Source organism: Coffea eugenioides, chromosome 11 (genome assembly GCF_003713205.1).
Source record: "Coffea eugenioides isolate CCC68of chromosome 11, Ceug_1.0, whole genome shotgun sequence".
Taxonomy (NCBI): Eukaryota; Viridiplantae; Streptophyta; class Magnoliopsida; order Gentianales; family Rubiaceae; genus Coffea; species Coffea eugenioides.
In genome coordinates this window covers 51853283-51871535 of record NC_040045.1, presented here as the reverse complement: position 1 = coordinate 51871535, position 18253 = coordinate 51853283, and the positions used below count along the sequence as shown (strand labels likewise).

Sequence of the window (18253 nt, the reverse complement as noted above, 5' to 3'; positions counted from 1 at the left end):
CATGCATCATTCCTGCTGCGGGAGCGACTTCTTTCCTCCATCTTTTCCAAGATTTGAAAGCTTGAGACTTGAGGCATATCTTTTGTGGGGTCTTCCCTTTCTCTACAGCTTGTTCAATTCAACAACGATCTTCATAACTGTTGAACGATTCAAATTAGGCTCCCTGTAGACCTATACATGCAGAACAGAACCGAAAATTAGCCCTGCATTTTCATTAAGGCAAATGTTCATTTGTTTTGTTACAGGGTCTAATAAATAAAAAAAATTATATGATTAAAATGATAGTGAGAGTGAGAACCTTATTTTTAATTATGTAGTAAAACTGACTAGGAAGGATGGTTGAAAGATAAAACGGCCTTAGTTCTAGCTCGAATGATTTTCTTTTCCCTAGGGCAAAGTTACAGATTATTCATTGATGTTAAACATATATAGAGCTTACACCAAGTGAGCACTCTCCATACAATAACAGGCCAAACAGAATCTAATTAGAAATACATGTGTAGTCCACTAATCATGATTGGTTATATGCATATTAAAGTATGTTTCATCTATGACATTGATTCGGTCTTACGATCAATCACAAGTGTTCAGTGAGCAGTTTAGAAATAATTAAAATGAATTGATATAATTTTTTGATTAAAGAACTTTGGTTTATAGCGTTATAGTAATTTGATAGTTAGATTAGGGTGGCTATGAGTAATTATAACGACAGACAAAATGTGATTATTAGATGTAATTTTTTAATAAGGGTGAAGTTGAAAGTTCAAAAGATGACCGAAATTGTTTAGACAAACTGCCATTAATTAATTCCTCATCTGATTTTGTGCATTGTATAGATGTTTGGAAAAAAAAACAATGCATATTGTTTTGTTCTGGTTAAATCATATTTAAGTGATAAATAACTTTTAGTGGTTTGAAGTCTTGACTCGTAAGAAACTAAAGCTATATATTGAGTTAGCGCAATATATAAAAACGTTAGTACGAGGTAGGAATAGAGAGCTACAAGTTTTGGTTTTGACGACATCATTCGTTACTTCTTTGTACTCCCCAATAAAAATCATTTCCCAAATGGAACGTGTAAAACTTGCAGTTTAGACCCTGAACCGCAATCCATCCATATATGGCGAAAGTGTGATGAGGTTGCCATTTTCAAAGACTAAACAGGGAAAGGAACATGTTATTAATTTGGTGTGTTGTGTTACCACTTACCATATATATATATCTTATTATATTATAGTACTATATATATATATATATATATATAAATAAAGCAATGACTAGGAAAAGAATGAGGAGAGGATCGGATCGGATCGGATCGGATTAATTGATGGGTTCTCTCATAGTAAGTACATTTCCTTTGTTTATTGGGATTCTTACAGTGATTATTATCAATTAGTATGGGCAGCATGCAGTAGGAGAGAAAGAGATTGGGTAGCTTTCGGTTGTTTGACAATGATGAAATCAAGTCAGGTTCACAGTATCAATTATTTAATTATCGTGTTCTGTGGCCCTTCTATTTATAATCCATTATGTCTTTGGCGTTCCATTCCCGTCTTCATCTCCTTTCACTAAATGCTCATTGTTGCCTCCAATAATCGCTCTTTCTACTATTGATTATGCTCCTAGCAGTCTACTGCAGCTGCTGCTACTACTACTACTACTTGTACTAATCATCATCATATAACTACTACTTTTCCCTTCACTGCCTATATACTTGCAGCCAGGGCTACCATCTTGTCTCCCCTTCTCTTCTCTTGCTTTTAGGGTTTCCTCCTTTGAACTTTCCCATCCACGCATCAAGAAAATTTGCAGAATTTGTCGGATATATTTCGATGGCTGCATCATTCTTCTTAAACGAATCAGGGGACAGAGCTTGAAGTTGGAGGATCTTCCGTCTTTTTCTTCTATATATTGTGCTGCTTGGATAAGGGACAGGAGGTATGTTGAACCCCATTCTTTGAAAAGTCTATAGTAAGTACAATTCTAGATATGAAAATCGAAAACCCGTGATTCACAATTTTATGCATCATCAGAAAGATTTTAGACAGCTTCGACATGGTAGATGAGGAACTCATTCATCTACGTACACACGCTTTCTAATTTACCCAAAAAAAAGAACACATTCATTTTTATATGTACATACATATATATATATATATATAGTCGCTGGGCGAGTCTTAATGTTTTTGAGTGTGCTTATTTAACATCGAAATTGAGGATCCCCTGGTACATTGCTCGTTCACTCGAGAGTTCAGTATCATGAGAATTACCGGACTTGAACTCAACAGGAAAAAGATAGGGTTTCCCCAAAGTACAAAGCGAAGGACTGACTTGAACTTTTGCTGGAAAACGGTTCTCCTCTTAGGTTTTGATGAACATTTTGACCAAATTCAAGAATCAAAGATGTATGGATAGGTGGTTGGAATTGTTTATCTGCACGCATCTAATATACATTGGGAACTATAACATGGAGAAAGTAAAATGAGACAAACGGTGCCAGAAACGAACATTAGATGCCTCAAAAGTCAACAGAACGAAAAGATAAGGAAGAAGACTTCTGCAGGCCACATAATCCGAACTTACTACTACTAACATATACTGCTACATTTTATCCTCTCTTTTCTTAAAAGTGTGATCTGACCATGTCAGTCTCAGACATTGCTTTCAGTCCTTTAAACAATTTTTTCCCTTTGGTTTTCCAAATTTGCAATTCTGCAACCATGAATGATTACCCATTTTTCATCAGGGCATCGTACTGTCACTGCTGTACCAGTAAAAGAAAATCCCGATCATATTGCATGGTTTCGGATGGATTTTGTGACAAAACGGATTATATAATGGTTAGGAAAAAGAGAAAAAGAAAATAATCCCATTAACTTATTCAATCTCAGAAACTTGCTTCATCTTTTTTATCCAACCCCTAGAGCATATTTGATCAAACAAATAGCAACAATAGGAAAAACCAACAATAACAAGACAAAAATCTGATGGATTCATGTGCAAGTATTGGCAGCAAGGATGGCTTCTTCCAGTTACTCCAATTCTCCTTGTGCTGCCTGCAAGTTCTTGAGGAGAAAATGCCTGCCAGGTTGCATATTTGCTCCATATTTCCCTCCAGAGGAGCCGCAGAAGTTTGCCAATGTGCACAAGATATTTGGAGCGAGTAATGTAAGTAAGCTGCTCAATGAAATCCAACCTCATCAGAGAGAAGACGCGGTAAATTCTCTTGCCTATGAAGCTGAGGCACGGTTGAAAGATCCGGTTTATGGTTGTGTTGGAGCAATCTCGGTTCTCCAAAGGCAAGTTCTTCGTCTTCAGAAGGAGTTAGATGCCACGAATGCTGATCTAATGCGATATGCAAGCAATGAAATGCCACAAGGATACCCAGGCAACAGTGGCTCGAATCAGATGGGGAGACGGATGAATAATGCAGATAGTTCCTTCGGTCAGTATGAATATCCATCTCCTTATTATATGTCATCATGGGACAATAGCTTCTCAGGTGATCATCCTGATAAGCCTGGAGATAGTAACACATGAGCTATTTGTGCGCAATTACTGGCTAGATAACCTATATGCTAATTAGGTCTATGGATGCAGTAAGGAGCCAGGAAAGGAAGCATTATCATATTCCACATCCTGTAACATATGTATGAGAAGATGCAGCTAATTCTAGCTTGTTGCAACTTCTCAAAGCGATAGGAAAAGTAAGATATATTTGGGAAACTTAGTATGTAATTTGGAGAGTGAGTTATGGAAAATATTTGAAGCTTTGTAAATGAGCTGCTAGTAATCAAATGTTTGTGTCCTTGCTTCGACAGAATCCGCCCATATGGGAATCGTTCCTTTTTTTTTTTGGTAAGATGGGAATTGTTCTTTGATGTACAATATATCTATGTGTATAGATAATGTCATCTACATCCAGAAGATGGTACGCTTTTGTAAGGCATATACTCCCATTTTTTGGATGCTTGGATTTGTATTGTAGCTAAATCGTGTCAAAGCTTGTAGGGCAACGTCAAACATACTACACCACTTGCTAGTCTCACTTAGAGAAGTACTCCAGTTGTGGTTATTCTAACCTTTTCCTACATGTCAAAGAGGGATATGAGCCACTGTTCTGGTGCATATGCTAAATCGCTAGTACTCTAGTAATTGATGATACTGCTCATTACCCACTTGGATAACACCAGTACGAAGCTTAACTTAGACAAATGAAATGAGGTTGAGTTTATGCATCTCCGAGACCACAAACCCACTAAAAGATAACAGTTGAAAAGAGACACAAAGTTATTTTTGCTAACTATTGATAATGTCTAATCGAACAATAAATTGCATTTTTTCTTACTCTTACTCTTTGAGGGTTCGGCTTAATTAGCATCATTAGCCATAGTGTGTGAAGTGGCTACAAGCAGGCACGCATTTCAGAGGCGGGAACACCAGAATAAAGACCTAGATATCCTGCATGCCAACTGGGATGCGAATTAAAATTAGCAGTTAGTATATGCATCGTCGGCTCTCTACCGGCCGTTGCATTAGGCCTGTTGTTCAGGCTTCTATATATCCTATTGAAGATCTAATGTCACAAATGAGGTAATTAATAGATGGTGTACTTTATACATCATTAATGTTTAGTTCTTTTGAGCCGAAATATCTTCTGCATTGTCTACTTGCGGACAGGTGACTGCTGCTTCTACCTAATCGAAACATTTCATCCTTTTTTCTTTGGGTAACTAAGGGGAACATTTCATCCTAATTCCTATTCACCTTTCACATTTCTAGCCGCCCAATTGGCTAAGGAAACAGCTTTAAGATCCTCCCGGCCGTATATTAGTTGTTACCTGCTATTTGGGTGAGGTGCCTGTGTGCAGATTGCAGAAGAAAACAATGAATAAATAAATTTTAAAAAGACAAAGAATGCCAAATTAATTAGAGGAACAAATTTTGTGCGATTATCACGAGTGTCATGGGCTAAGTGGTGGTGGTTTGGCGGAAGTTATACTAACTATGATTGTGTAAAAATGTCAAAGATGGAACGGTATATATATTAAACACACCCTTAGATTGTAGTTTTTCAAAGAAAAATCGTCACGTTTTTCATGGACACATTTTACAATCACCTTTTTACCTCCCAAATATCACATTGTTACAGTAATTTTTCTATAAAAAATCCAGAAAAATGCAATCCAAACAAAGTCAAGTATATTAAATGACATGAATTTTTAATACTAAATGGTGCTCACGCTTTATATATATATAAATAAATAGAGAGACATGGATACGGATATGATACAACCAAGCATAGTAATAAAATAAGATCTGTCTTGCTTAATTGGATATTACACGGTACATATTGCCTCATGACCAGATGTATACCTTATTGCATGTGCATAGTTTTCCAGGAAATTGAGATGCCTCTCTCCGAAGCCTCTTATCAAGTGGGAGAAAATTGATGTGGAAATAAATCATAAATGATAGAATGCGATCTCGAGCCTCTTGCTCGCAGCTGGAAATGGGATCTGTTCCTCGAGTCGAGGCCCAAGGTCAAGTGGAACTTAATTTTTTTTTTTTTTTTTATCAATCGTCAATCCTACTTCTACTTCTACTTTATATAGGAGAGACCCAATTCGACCTATGAGGGGCGGTGGGGACAGAACCACCGCCGGGACAAGTGGAACTTAATTAGAGTACAAGAGAATCAGAATATTAAGAGAAGTAGTAAAACTGTAAAATTGAAGATTTTCCAAATGTTTGTCTCCCCGAATTAAGCTGCTGTGAACTTCTGACATGTCCACCACCATGTTCATCTATAATTGTCAGTGTCTTGCACAGTGAAATGTACAGGAACCTACCATGTAGGATCTGGAAAAAGATTGTTCTACCATGTGAGAAAATGTGAGCCTACAGAACTTCTATATACGACGCTGCTGATGCCTGATGTTGATATTGTTGTGTTTTTTTTTTCCTTTTTTCTTTTTTTGAGGGAGGGGTTTCCCGGGGGCTCTAGATTGCCGTGGCTGGGCTAGATTTGCAGTGACTGATAATGATAGTCATGATTTGATTTCTCACAACCGTCCGCTTCTGCAAAACCATGCATAATATTCTGCCGCAGTAGAAGAGTGAATATTAATATTACTACTTAGTACAAGACATTGGATCTCGTGAAGGTTAATTACGGGAAATACCCTAAATAAACCCAACTCATAATTCATAACTTATTAATCCTATTAGATGGAAAAACAAAAAAAATACGCCCCTCTTTAAACAATACTCATTGTTTTATAGTTAATGACGAAATAATATTTGTTTATTATATTTTATTTAGACTAATATTAAAACGAGAGGCTAAGTCAAGCCCGCAATACCCTCCACAAATAAATAAATGAGAAAAAGTTTAAAATCACCCAGACCCAACCCATGATCTTACTTAATTATAATTATACGACTATTCTTACATCATCTTATTTCACCTATCATCATTTTCTTTTCTCTTTATTTATTTTTTTAAAAGAATTTCTCTCACTTTTTACGTCATCATCGAATAACGTGACGTGACACTCAAATATATCACATCCACTACAAATGAATGAGCGTGTAAAGTAGGTCCATCCAAATATTTTAATTAGATTGCTAAACTGTATCCAATTAGCTATTTTTCAGCGTGGGATTGCACCGAAACGGTAAGTAAGCGAAGTAACAAAAAAGAAAATTTTTTTTTTTTAATTATTATTGATTGAGTAGGTTAGAGATGGACATCAAAATATGCTGCTTGTCTCACTTTCTCATGCAAAGCAATGCACGCGCACGCCCACGGATACATAAAAAGCGTACAGCAGCAAAAGGTGGGGTGGGGCTGGGGAAGCTGTTTTCTGGAGAAAAAGGGACTTGGCATCTCTCACTGGGATTGTGCATTTCGGCCCCCTTCAAGTCTGCCAATTCGATAATCCGTCACATCCATCGCTCTCGTGTACTTGGAGTTAGGGGGTCAAGCTTACTTACTGCTAGTCTTGAGTGGCGTGGCATTGGCCCTCTTAACCGCCCAAACATTCCTGTGGAGTTCAGGTGACCATTTTTTGGTCCCCGGCCTACCTTAATCATATGGCATCTAGCTATGCTGGCCTGCTACTGCCACTGCTCCTCCACTCCATCCATCCTTCCAATCCCAAAGCTTCAAATTTCCATCCATTGATTGATTGATTGATCCGACTGCCCCCAAACGTAGCTCCTCCCCTCCTTCCTACTCCTCCTACTATTACCGCTGCTAGCTACTACTAATTATAGACGCCCGTGGAGTGGAATGGAGTGTTGTAGGCTAGCTGCCGAATTCCTCACCAACGAACACTTTCCACAGCCTACCGTGTACGAGGATTCCCATTTCGTTACTACTACTGACTACTGTTATCTTTTTGGTCCCCTTTCGTTAAAGGGTTTTAACAGTAGTAGTAGTTCCACTTTCTATATGCGATGAATTACTAATCAGGCATGTTTCTACTACTTAAGCAGAGACCAGCTGAAATTTTTTTCCCTTGAATGATGCCTTACCATGCATGGGATTGCTGGTGACGCAAAATCAAAAGATTAGGCAATCTATGCAGCAACACATGTAGTTAGGAGACCAGCTGCAAAATGGATTCGCTGTCCCTGTCGTGTCGTGTCGTGGGGGATTTTTTACTTTAAGCTCCTGCGGGCCTTTTTCTTTCCTTTTGGTCAAAAAAGCTCATCTTTTTTTTAAAAAAAATAAAGTGAACCAAAAAAAAAAAAAAGGAATTTTTGGTACTGTCATTTTAGCCTTCAATATCAGATTTTACTGATCCAGACGACACCAAACTGGTTGGGCAGGCCAGTATGGATCCAATAATTACTGATCCAAAAGGGAGATAGGCTTCGGCCTGTTTGTTGTCTCTTTGGTTTTGGTTTTGACCATGTTTTAAGCCCTCTTATGAATTGGATTTTTTTCGGCTTAAGAAAATAGATTAAGCCCAAGGATTGCTATTCTCGGCAAGCTTACAGGCCCTGCTGTCAACACCCCCGCTCATTGTAATCATCAGCCCCATACTTGTCCCAGGATTCCCTGTCTCGGGTGCTTATGGGTTGACTGGGCTTTCATCTATTTCTTGGCTTCTAAATTTCACAAGGCCGAGTACCCCTCTTTGCTATTCTCAGCAAGTTTGTACAGGTACCGCTGTGACGGGCCAGGAAAATTGCTGCTGTTGAATGAGCCCAGGAAGATGGCCTGATAATTGCAATCTCAATGCGCAAATTGCAATGCCTTGTGAAGTTCGGAAATGTCAGTACATATGAAGTTTAGAAAGTTTTGGGAAAGTATGATAATAGACGGACTAATTTGTCCCTATCTTAAAATTTTTTGACAAATTTATCTCTATTAGTTAATTTAAATTTTTGTGACCAATTTGCTCCAACTTACATGTAATGAAAAGGACTATATTGCCTTTGGACTAAATTGCACTTATTAACCTTATTTTCTCAACCAATTTCTATATAAATACATAATCTTATCAATTGAGCTTTTTGCAAATGAATGCTTCAATAAGCTTAAACTAGATCCCAAAAAAAAAAAAAAAACCTTCTATATTGACTTGAGTTTGGCTCATTTAAAACTCTTAAATGGGTTGAATTTTATTCAATTTAACCCTAATTTAGCGAAAACTCACCCCATTATTTAATTGAATTTCAGTTTTAGATTCAGAAACTAGATTAAAACCTATTTTTAAGGGCCAAATGAGCTGAGTTTGAGTGAATGCAAATTTTTATATATCAAAACCCTTAATTTACTTTATAATTCTAAAGTTTCAAATTACTTTATTTTAATAAAAGTTATAAATTCTTAAATTCTTTTATTCAAACGATCATACAAATTAAGGACTATTTTGTTCATTAAAATAGTAATCTTATTTTTTCCAATTTCCAACCAAACATAGGATAAGATTATTTCCCAGTATATCCTATCCAATCTAGAACCAATCAAACACTAAATAATTCGGATTATTAATTCGAAAATGACTCAACTCAAAATTAATAAATGGATGATGAGTCATACCATCTCATCCACTCTGTGAACCAAACAAACCCTTAGAGATTTGTATAATTTCTATTATTAAGTTTTTTTTTGTGAGAAGTTTTGAATTTAGGACCACCTATTTATAATCTCTTTCACCTTACCATTCAATCTAAATCCCTCCCGTTGAGCGAGTGATCCAGCTGCAAAAATCACAGCATATATCCAGCTAGCAATTTTTTTTATTTTTTTGTTTGGTCTTTTAAGTTCTTGATAACAGCTAGATAGCAAATAAGAAACCAGAGTGATCATGGGCCAATTGATTATTAATCCAGCCAATATGCTCTGCTAGCACTCATTCGTTAAAAAGTACTGATACAACAAAGAGAGAGAGAGAGAGAGAATAAGAAGAGAAGTCAGAGAAGTTTTGCCGCAGGGTAGAAGGAAACCGACAGAGATGAAGGAAGGATAGGTGGCAAGAACGTTCAAAACCCCGTGCCAGACACCCAACCCCGCAACTTGTTTCTCATGCAAAGCCTTTCACTAAATGTCATGCATGCAGCCCAACACGTTGCACTCCCCCACTCTTCCCTCCTGCCCCCTAATGTCACTCACCCTTCTCTTTAAAAGCAACTGCTTACTCGAGCCGCTTCTCCACTCTATAGTCTGTAATCCATCATCGCCTCTTCTCATCATTAAAAAAAAGCTCAACAATCTTATCATTCAGAGCAATCGATGGCTGATCGAGACCGTTCACCGCCACAACAGCTTCAAGTACACCCTCAGCACCTGGGATATGGGGAAGGCGGCGTCAAGACCCTCTTTCCTCAGAGGGGCCCGTCGGCAATTCAAGTCCTGGCAGTTGTCACTCTCCTCCCTGTTGGTGGCACCCTCTTTGGTCTCGCTGGTCTCACATTAGTTGGGACCTTGATCGGCCTTGCCCTCACCACCCCACTCTTTGTGATCTGCAGCCCGGTTCTGGTGCCTGCTGTTGTCCTCTTCGGCCTGGCCGTCACTGGCTTCCTCTCGTCTGGAGCCTTCGGTCTCACGGGGCTCTCATCTCTTTCTTGGGTTTTGAATTGCTTCAGGCAGAAGGCTACGGAGCAGATGGACGATGCCAGGAGGCGCATGCAGGAGGCGGCAGGGCAACTGGGCCAGAAGACTAAGGAAGTAGGGGAGAGGATCCAGACAAAAGCCCAGGAACCTACTGGAAGAGATCAAGGTGGAAGGGAAGCTGGAAAATAGGTGGAGAAATTCCAATTAAGCACTGCGCCAGTATGCAGCATGGAAGTTGGTTCCTGGAAATAATAATGTAGATGTTTGTAATTGTACTGTGATGTTATTAATTGTACCGTGTCAATTCGTATTTGGTTGTATTATTGCCGGCATCCATCTCAGATATCCATTTGCGTCATCATAATCTCTTTGTTTGTTGAGGGTTTTCCTTGTATTGGTAAGATCAATATCTTCAATTTTATGGCATTGTTTTGGTATCTTTTTTCCTTAATATAACCTTTTTTTCTTTTACAGTGGATGGTATTGCGAGGAGTTATCATCAAATATTGCCGCCCAGAAGACTTCTCAAGACAAAAATTTGTTAAATCATTTTGGTTCAAAAGAATTCTCAAGACAATTTGTTTAATAACACCAGCAGGAACTGCTCGGCACATGAATCCGTCCCCTCGATTAGAGGGGGTTATCATTCTTTAGCTCTTTTCAAGATAGTTATGTACCATATTCTCCGTTGATTGTGAAACTGAAGAGCCAATATAAAAGTGAAGTGCCACTATATAGAGCAAGGATACGCTTTTAAGCTTCTTCTCAAGTTCTCAGGATGCGGTGAAAGCCCCACAACGTTTCATCCTATACTAACAGCACCCGGACATCCTTATACCATATAAGAATGAACTTAGGGCAAAAATGGTCTTTGAATTTCAATCGGTATAAGAATGAGTTTAGGGTACGGGCAAAGATGGTCTTTGAAGTAAAAATGGTCTTCGAATTTCTCTTTGCCTTTGAAGTAAAGATGGTCTTCGAATTTCAACTGCAAGTGGGGCTATTTTGAGAATGTGAATTCAAATGCAAGGGTGGGATTATTTTTATTTTGGAAATATGTGAGTGTTTGAAATGTAATTGGAGCATTGAATATAGGTCATTATGACTAGTTTGGTTTTGTTGCAATTACTTAGATGTTTTTTCAAACATTTAAAGTTATGGGCAAGTTTGATAGTTTGGTTTTGTTGCAATTACTTAGATGTTTTTTCAAACATTTAAAGTTATGGGCAAGTTTGATAGGTGACATTGTTGGATATCCGATTGACCATTCGGTACAACTGAATTATATCTGATTGACATTAATGGCTAATTCAGCTTGTGTTTTAGTGGAGTTACGTAAACTTTTCTCAGTTATTTGCAAACTTATGATATATAGATATTAAAACACAATTAATGCTAAGTATTCTCAGTTATTTGCAAACTTATGATATATAGATATTAAAACACAATTAATGCTAATTAGTAGAGACTGTTATCATAGTAAGCCCATTTGTTCAAATTCATTTAATTTATTTATAGCTTTGTTACACCAAAACCATGCAACCTATTGAATTCAGATGTCGCTACATTAGCTACTTCTCTTCCCCATTTTGCAACACCCTTTTGCAATAGGTATGTTTTCTTTAACAAATCTACTTATTGGTTGTAAGAAATCTCAATAAGTATATTTTCTTTAACCAATCTATATTTTATTTGTAAAAAATTTGTAATCTTGCAGGTTGTATGTGCGATAATTTTTTAATATTTTTAATTCAATTGTCCATGTCCGACATGCTTGATAGAGAGGAGATCACATTTATTAATTGTTATTTGTGGTTTAAAATAAATTTATCATCATAAATTTTCCCATTTACAAATTGCATCTACTTCTTTTGTTGTTTTAAATTTCATTTACGCAATTTTTTGACTTCTTTTGATTTACCAATAGATTTAACTATCTATTTAAAATATTTAGCTACAAATCTAAAGTACGTACTTCAATAATTTTAATTATTTTCTTGAATTGAGTGGATTAAAATGCTTTAGTACTTTTTTTGAGGTAATTTTTCCTCTAAATTAGCATGTTAATTGTTATATATCTTTCCTCTCATTATATTTCATTGTATATTATATTTTTGACTCAGCATGTAACTTATGATTTTTCTATTTAATATTATATAATAAAATTGTCATACTTCGATTCTTATACTACAAAATACTAAATAATAATTATTAACCATATTTAATTACAGGCACTAAACTTCCTCGTGTAACACGGGCTTTTCCCCCTAGTAAAGTACATAAGATCACCCATCCGTCTATTCTCCCATTTCAAGAAGAAAAGCATGAAACAAAAGAATATTTAAAAAATTTAAACGACTAAATACAGGTTCGTTATGTAGTTTGCTCCGGTTTTCCTGCTTCGGCATGCGTATTTCCAGGCTCAGTGGTTGGCTTTGCGGGATTAGGAATCCAAAAGGTAAGAACCGAAGATGCAGCAGCAAACATGACCCTACGAGGAGCCCACTTCAAGCATGAGGCAACGCCTATGTAATTATCCCAGCAGGCAACCTGCACTTAGGATTAATTGCAGCATAAGAAGTGCAATTCAATTGTAGCATAAGTTAGAAAGGAAAATGATATTAGCACTTCTCAAAAAATCTCAAACACTTCTTCCCTTTCTTTGCATTAGATCAAAAATGAGAAACCTCAAACACTCCTTCCTTTCTTTGCATTAGATCAAAAATGAAAAATTTCATACACCCCTTGCCTTTCCCTTTCCCTTTTTTGCATTAGAACAAGTTTAAGGAGCGTCTGAGATTTTTTTTGAAAAGTGTTAATATCATTTCCCATCCTTTTACATTAGATCAAGTTTAATAAGTGTCTGAAATTTTTTAAAGAGTGTTAATACCATTTCCCTTCCTTTCTTTTACATTAGATCAAGTTTAAGAAGTGTGTGAAATTTTTTAAAGAGTGTTAATACCATTTCCCTTCCTTTCTTTTACATTAGACCAAGTTTAAGGAGTGCCTGAAATTTTTTTTGAAGAGTGTTAATATCATTTTCCGTTAGCAAACTCGCTTCTTTTCCACTACAAGTTTTTTATCAACTCCCTAGGTTACCACATAGCCAAGAAGCCGGCTTTCTCTCCTGATAGTTCTTATATTTCCCAATTTATAGGCCAAAATAGGTAAATGCATCTTATAGCCTTCCGTTACCACAAATGAAACTCTGACTTCATCATAAATTTACACGAGATCAGAATTTGCTTGTGTGCTTTACAATCGTTGTTGCTCATTTACAATAGACTCGATCTGGAGCTTCAATTTTGTAAAACATAGACATATATCCTGGAAGATATTGGAAGTCAAGCAGCCTTAACCGGCCACAAAGAAATCAACCCGACTAAGGCTCTGTTTAATAATCTCATTTAGACTTAATGAATTCAGATCTTAACATGATCAGACTCATTTGATAACAAAAAATTGAATATCCGAATTAATTAAGTGACATTGAATTTCCTATGCAAAATTAGCTTCCAAAAATAAGTGATAAGCTATTCAGTTATCATTGAATGTGATATACATTTAAATGTAATAGATTTAATACTTAACAATTTAATAACTTAAATTTCATATTTCAAATTTAAAAATGGATTTAATAAGTGATTTCAAATTTAATAAGCTATTCACTTAATAAGCTTTTCAAATTTAATAAGTGATTTAATAAGCTATTCACTTATTTCAGATTTAATAAGTGATTTCAATTTAACAATGGATTCAGACTTCAGATTTCAGTTTTCAGACTTCAGTTTTATCAAACACACCCTAACTCATGAAAAAACAAGATGTACGTGTCAAAATATGTTCAGCGGATATGCTTTCATGACAAGGGATGAGAATGTCATTCTCGCTCATTTACTGTAACTCTAACAAGATACATGAATCAAAGCTCAGCAGATTTGGGGGTGTCTGCTCGAGTATATACGAGGAAGGGAGGAATCGCCATACCTTATTTCTTGTTCTTATGCTCCAAGCATGGAGAGTTCCATCTCCAGAACCTTTAACAGAGTAGTGATATCAGTTCTATTGTTTAAAAAAAAAAAGTAGTGGATCACCAAAGAAAAAAAAAACTAGGGATATCACTAGTGTTAAATAGTGGATCACCACCAAAAAAAAAAAACATCAATAAGCTATTAATCATGCGAGGTATGACTAAGAACTCTTATCAAACCAACTACAAAAGGTAGCAATAAATGATGCACACAAATGATACATAAAACAGTTTCAGAATCTTTGCGCAAGGATGTGTTAGAATTAATTTAACTGGCAACAGCCAGCTAAATTGTCACATGGCCACATAGCTACTACTAAACCCCAGCATAATGTTGGAATAGTTAAAAAAGTTGTTCCCATTACAAGATTATAGAACATAAACAGCAATGTTTGGCATCTTTAACCACTTCAGATGAACTTAAGACACTTCACTGAAGACGTACAGTTCACAAAGTTGCAAACCACTTCCCATAGACGAGTGTGATACTCCTGTTTGAAGTGTATTCACTTATTTGAAGAGAAAAACAGTATTTCTAATTGTTCAGGCACAACATCCTGATAAACAGAAAACCAGTCTATCATCCCAGTTACAACCACTAGACTGGCTCAGATGAAACGTCTAACATCACTAAAGTAGTTATATTCCTTCTCTTTTGTTAAGAAGATGTGTTAAGGAAGAACTTGTCAATTGCACGAACCACTCAGGAAGACACTAAATCAATCACAACCAAATTAAGATTAAGCTTAAGCATTTGAAATCTTGTATCAGATGAAAAATAATAGAGCAGAAGGAGCATCATAGAAGGAAAAAACATGAAGAATTGAAAAGTATTATATTTCCTTAAGCAAACAGAATACGACCAAATGTCTATACCTGAAACCAAATATTGGCCATCTGGTGTAAATGTAGCCTCTATAGCTGTATTGGGGGAAGGATCCAGACTAAAGCCACAACGCTGAAGTAGAAAAAAGCATAATGTTTCAGTTGAGGAAAAAGAAAAGGTGAAAACCTCATACCAGTACCCCAGGAAACAAGGAAAGCAAGAAAATCCAAAAGTGATGCATACAATACTATTAAAAAATAGAGAAAGAAAAGCAAGAAATCTGACCTTCTCGCCTCCATATGCGTCAAGAACATATATGTTGTTACTTTTAGTAGCCAACAGCATTGATTTACCATCATTACTGAACTTAATATCACAGACTTCAGCTGTATCTCCACCAACAAGGAAAGTATCAAATGGTCCCTGCATTTTTCACAGGATAGTTGATTTCACGAGATCATGCGTACAAAAGAAAGTGAATGCTTGTTTTTCCTTTATATAACTAAGGAAGACAACATTTTGAACACACAACCTTGTCGTATGATCTAGAATCAAACAATTTGATTGCACCCCCTTCCATTGATACTGCAAAGACAAGACCTTGTTGATCATATGCAACAGTCGGCCTACCACGTAGACGTAATATTCCCTGAAAGCTACAAGAGTGAGCTCTTATCCCAGTCATGTTTTTATCTGGAAGCGGCAAAGAAAACATGATGGTAATTTTAAAATGGCTCAGGCACTCGCCAGGGCCAGGGCCTACACATTTAGAGGAATATATTCTATTCATGTAGCTTGTTTATGCATTTCAGTTTTAATAGAAAATGCTCAATTCCAATGCTTATTTTCAGATAAGGCTCAAAGAAATTTTTTTGTCTTAATTAGAGAAATTTAAGGATACAAAGTACAGAAAATGAACTTAAAGGTTGAGAAGCGCTCATAATCACAAGGAAAATAGGGATAAAAATTTACCCAGACTAACCTGGCATGCATTTACTCGGAGATCCCATATTCGGACAGTGTGATCAAGAGAACCAGACATAAAGCTGTCATTAATAGGAGACATGCACAGTGACACAACCCTGTTGCCAAGTCCAAGCAAAAGATTGACACAAAAATTAACACTATTGTTACTGGAGTTGAATCCAGAAGAAGTAAAAAAAGGAAGTAAGTGAACGTAAATTATAAACTTCACTGAAAAAGTTGAAGAACATAAAAGAACTTTAAAAGTAACGAAGATTTTAGACTTTCAACATATTTTGCCATACAGCATACACATCCAAAGTAGCAAACAATAATTCGATGATACACAAAGTACTTGCAAAGAAAAGTAACAAGTTAACATAGAATGCATATTTACAATCTATCTAACAATTACCTCGCCAAACGTAAGCTAGATCACCAATCATTGAGGTTAGACTATAATTGTTTCATTATATCTGCTTTCAAAAGTTACTAGCTCTGTCCCATCCTATTAGTCATGATTTTGATTTTTGAGTACCAAATCATTCCTCCTGGTCTGGAAAGGAATTTTTTTTTAAAAAAAAAGACCAACATCTCTATATTACATATGATACAAACTCTAAAAATAAGCATTAAAGTAGGGCCCTTTTAGGGTTGTAGTAATTTTGCAAAAAAAAAGTGCTTTTGGAGGATAAAAGCACTTTTAATGTGTTTGGCGAGCACTATTCCTTGAATTTTGAAGTAAAGCTTTTGGATATTAAAGCACTTTTAGCACAAACTCAAATTTGGTGCTTGTATGGCAACTTTTTTTCCAAAAAATGATAATTAATTTTAACAATTTTATTATAAATTTTGAATTAAATGAAGAGATAAATATGTTTTGGAAATTCGAAATTGCACATTATGAAGTGCAAAAGTACTTATTCAAGTATGCACCCAAACAAAATGATTAAGCACTTAATAAGTACTTTGACTAAAAGCTCTACTGCTACTCCAAACGATCCATTTATGTATCAAATTAAATGCTATACAAAACCATTTCAACATTTAAAATTCAAAAGCACCAACAAAGTTTGAGTTCAAACGTCTTCTCAATCCATATGCAGATTTAGCATGACAAATAGAACAGGACCAAGGGGTACAATCATTATTTCCACTATGGGTACATTAAGAATGGTAAAGTAAATACTAGGGAAAAAGTACTACCTATTCCGTTTTCCTAGGGATAAAATGTAGTATACATCTATACCGTGGTCATGTTAACAAACATCTTTTCAAATCAAATGTCGCATGCATAAATGGGATGTTACACTATCATGTTTACAGTGGGAAGCTGCATAGCCATACCTTTTCTCATGTCCCTTGAAGTACCGAAGGCAGCGATTGTCATACATGGATAGGTAGCGCAGAGATTCTGGTAACAAGTTAGTCAAAGATATGTTCCATACAACTACGTCTGATACATCTCTGGAAGCAGAACAAAATAAAATTACCTCTGGAATCCAAGTTGTATCTTGATGAACATATAACAGAGTTTGAGTGATGGGTGAAGCATATGCTCTCAGCACCGTGTTTCTTATGGTAGGTGGTCTTCAACAACCTAAAAGTTCAACACAAAACCATCAGAGTAGGAACTCCTTCCTGTCTGCTAAGGACTGCATAAAAAACTTTTTCATACCTGTAAGGCAAGAAGTAAATGAACTATAGTGGCAGTAAAGATAACTAATCATTCAGGTAAAATCTTGGTTTTGCGTAATTCAGAGTGAATATTCTATGTTAATACTCCAAATTTTGAAAAACCAGGAAAAGTTGCACGGCTTGTTTTTTAAAGAGAGACTTACTTGCCATTGGCAATGTCATACAGTCTGACCGAATCATCCTCGCTCGCTGTAACCAATAAATCACTTGTCCGATGAAAATCAAGTGAACTTATTTTTCCACCCTAAAAAAAGTATGCACGTGGTAAACATCTCAAAGTCAAATCATCCAGCAACTTCTCAGCTTCATAAGCGCAAGAGATTTATTTATGGACTGTCTTCTAATCAAGCATATCCAATAATTAGAAGCGGCATGGGAATTGAAAACGTTATATCCTGAAGCACTACTATGTACTGTACCGAATCAAACATACACACAAAAAGGGAGAGAGGATTATGCTTACAAAATCCGAGAATACGGCTGCAACTGCCATACTGCGAACAGTGTCGTCGTTGAGTTCTGGGAGTGACGTCATCCTGATTCCGACGCCAGACGGAGAGACGAGGGGTTGGGGGGGAGGGGGAAAGGAATAGCTGCATATTGAAGTCGCGTAGTTTGAAGTACTAATATATGCATTTTTTCCGTTAAAGTAGGGTTTATATAT

The 18253-nt window shown here is 36.3% G+C and overlaps 3 protein-coding genes across 3 annotated transcripts; 2 read left to right on the top strand and 1 right to left on the bottom strand.

The window, feature by feature from the left end:
• The first annotated feature begins 1575 nt into the window (after positions 1-1575).
• On the top strand, positions 1576-3863 carry LOC113754022 (LOB domain-containing protein 25). Its single transcript, XM_027298335.1, has 2 exons — positions 1576-1938; positions 3014-3863. Exon 2 carries the CDS (start codon positions 3019-3021, stop codon positions 3538-3540), a length of 522 nt encoding a protein of 173 aa, XP_027154136.1. The 5' UTR covers positions 1576-1938; positions 3014-3018; the 3' UTR covers positions 3541-3863.
• A 5825-nt stretch (positions 3864-9688) lies between these two features.
• On the top strand, positions 9689-10685 carry LOC113754012 (oleosin 16.4 kDa-like). Its single transcript, XM_027298323.1, has 2 exons — positions 9689-10469; positions 10547-10685. The coding sequence occupies exon 1, from the start codon at positions 9752-9754 to the stop codon at positions 10259-10261; it is 510 nt and encodes a 169-aa protein (XP_027154124.1). The 5' UTR covers positions 9689-9751; the 3' UTR covers positions 10262-10469; positions 10547-10685.
• A 1572-nt stretch (positions 10686-12257) lies between these two features.
• On the bottom strand, positions 12258-18170 carry LOC113753387 (protein ANTHESIS POMOTING FACTOR 1). The gene is made up of 10 exons (XM_027297524.1): positions 18053-18170; positions 17733-17833; positions 17385-17491; positions 17239-17305; positions 15911-16010; positions 15461-15577; positions 15214-15351; positions 14979-15060; positions 14060-14109; positions 12258-12622 (listed from the first exon to the last, which is right to left on the bottom strand). Exons 1-10 carry the CDS (start codon positions 18122-18124, stop codon positions 12446-12448), a joined length of 1011 nt encoding a protein of 336 aa, XP_027153325.1. The 5' UTR covers positions 18125-18170; the 3' UTR covers positions 12258-12445.
• Positions 18171-18253: the final 83 nt, after the last annotated feature.

Excerpts from the sequence above, each read along its gene's own strand:
- LOC113754022 (XM_027298335.1), top strand. The coding sequence starts at position 3,019 with ATGGCTTCTTCCAGTTACTCCAATTCTCCTTGTGCTGCCTGCAAGTTC.
- LOC113754012 (XM_027298323.1), top strand. The coding sequence starts at position 9,752 with ATGGCTGATCGAGACCGTTCACCGCCACAACAGCTTCAAGTACACCCT.
- LOC113753387 (XM_027297524.1), bottom strand. The coding sequence starts at position 18,124 with ATGACGTCACTCCCAGAACTCAACGACGACACTGTTCGCAGTATGGCA. Across the intron at positions 17,834-18,052 it reads CAGCCGTATTCTCGGATTTT|GGTGGAAAAATAAGTTCACT; the intron begins GTAAGCATAATC and ends TACTTTTTTTAG. Across the intron at positions 15,578-15,910 it reads TCCGAGTAAATGCATGCCAG|GGAATATTACGTCTACGTGG; the intron begins GTTAGTCTGGGT and ends TGTAGCTTTCAG.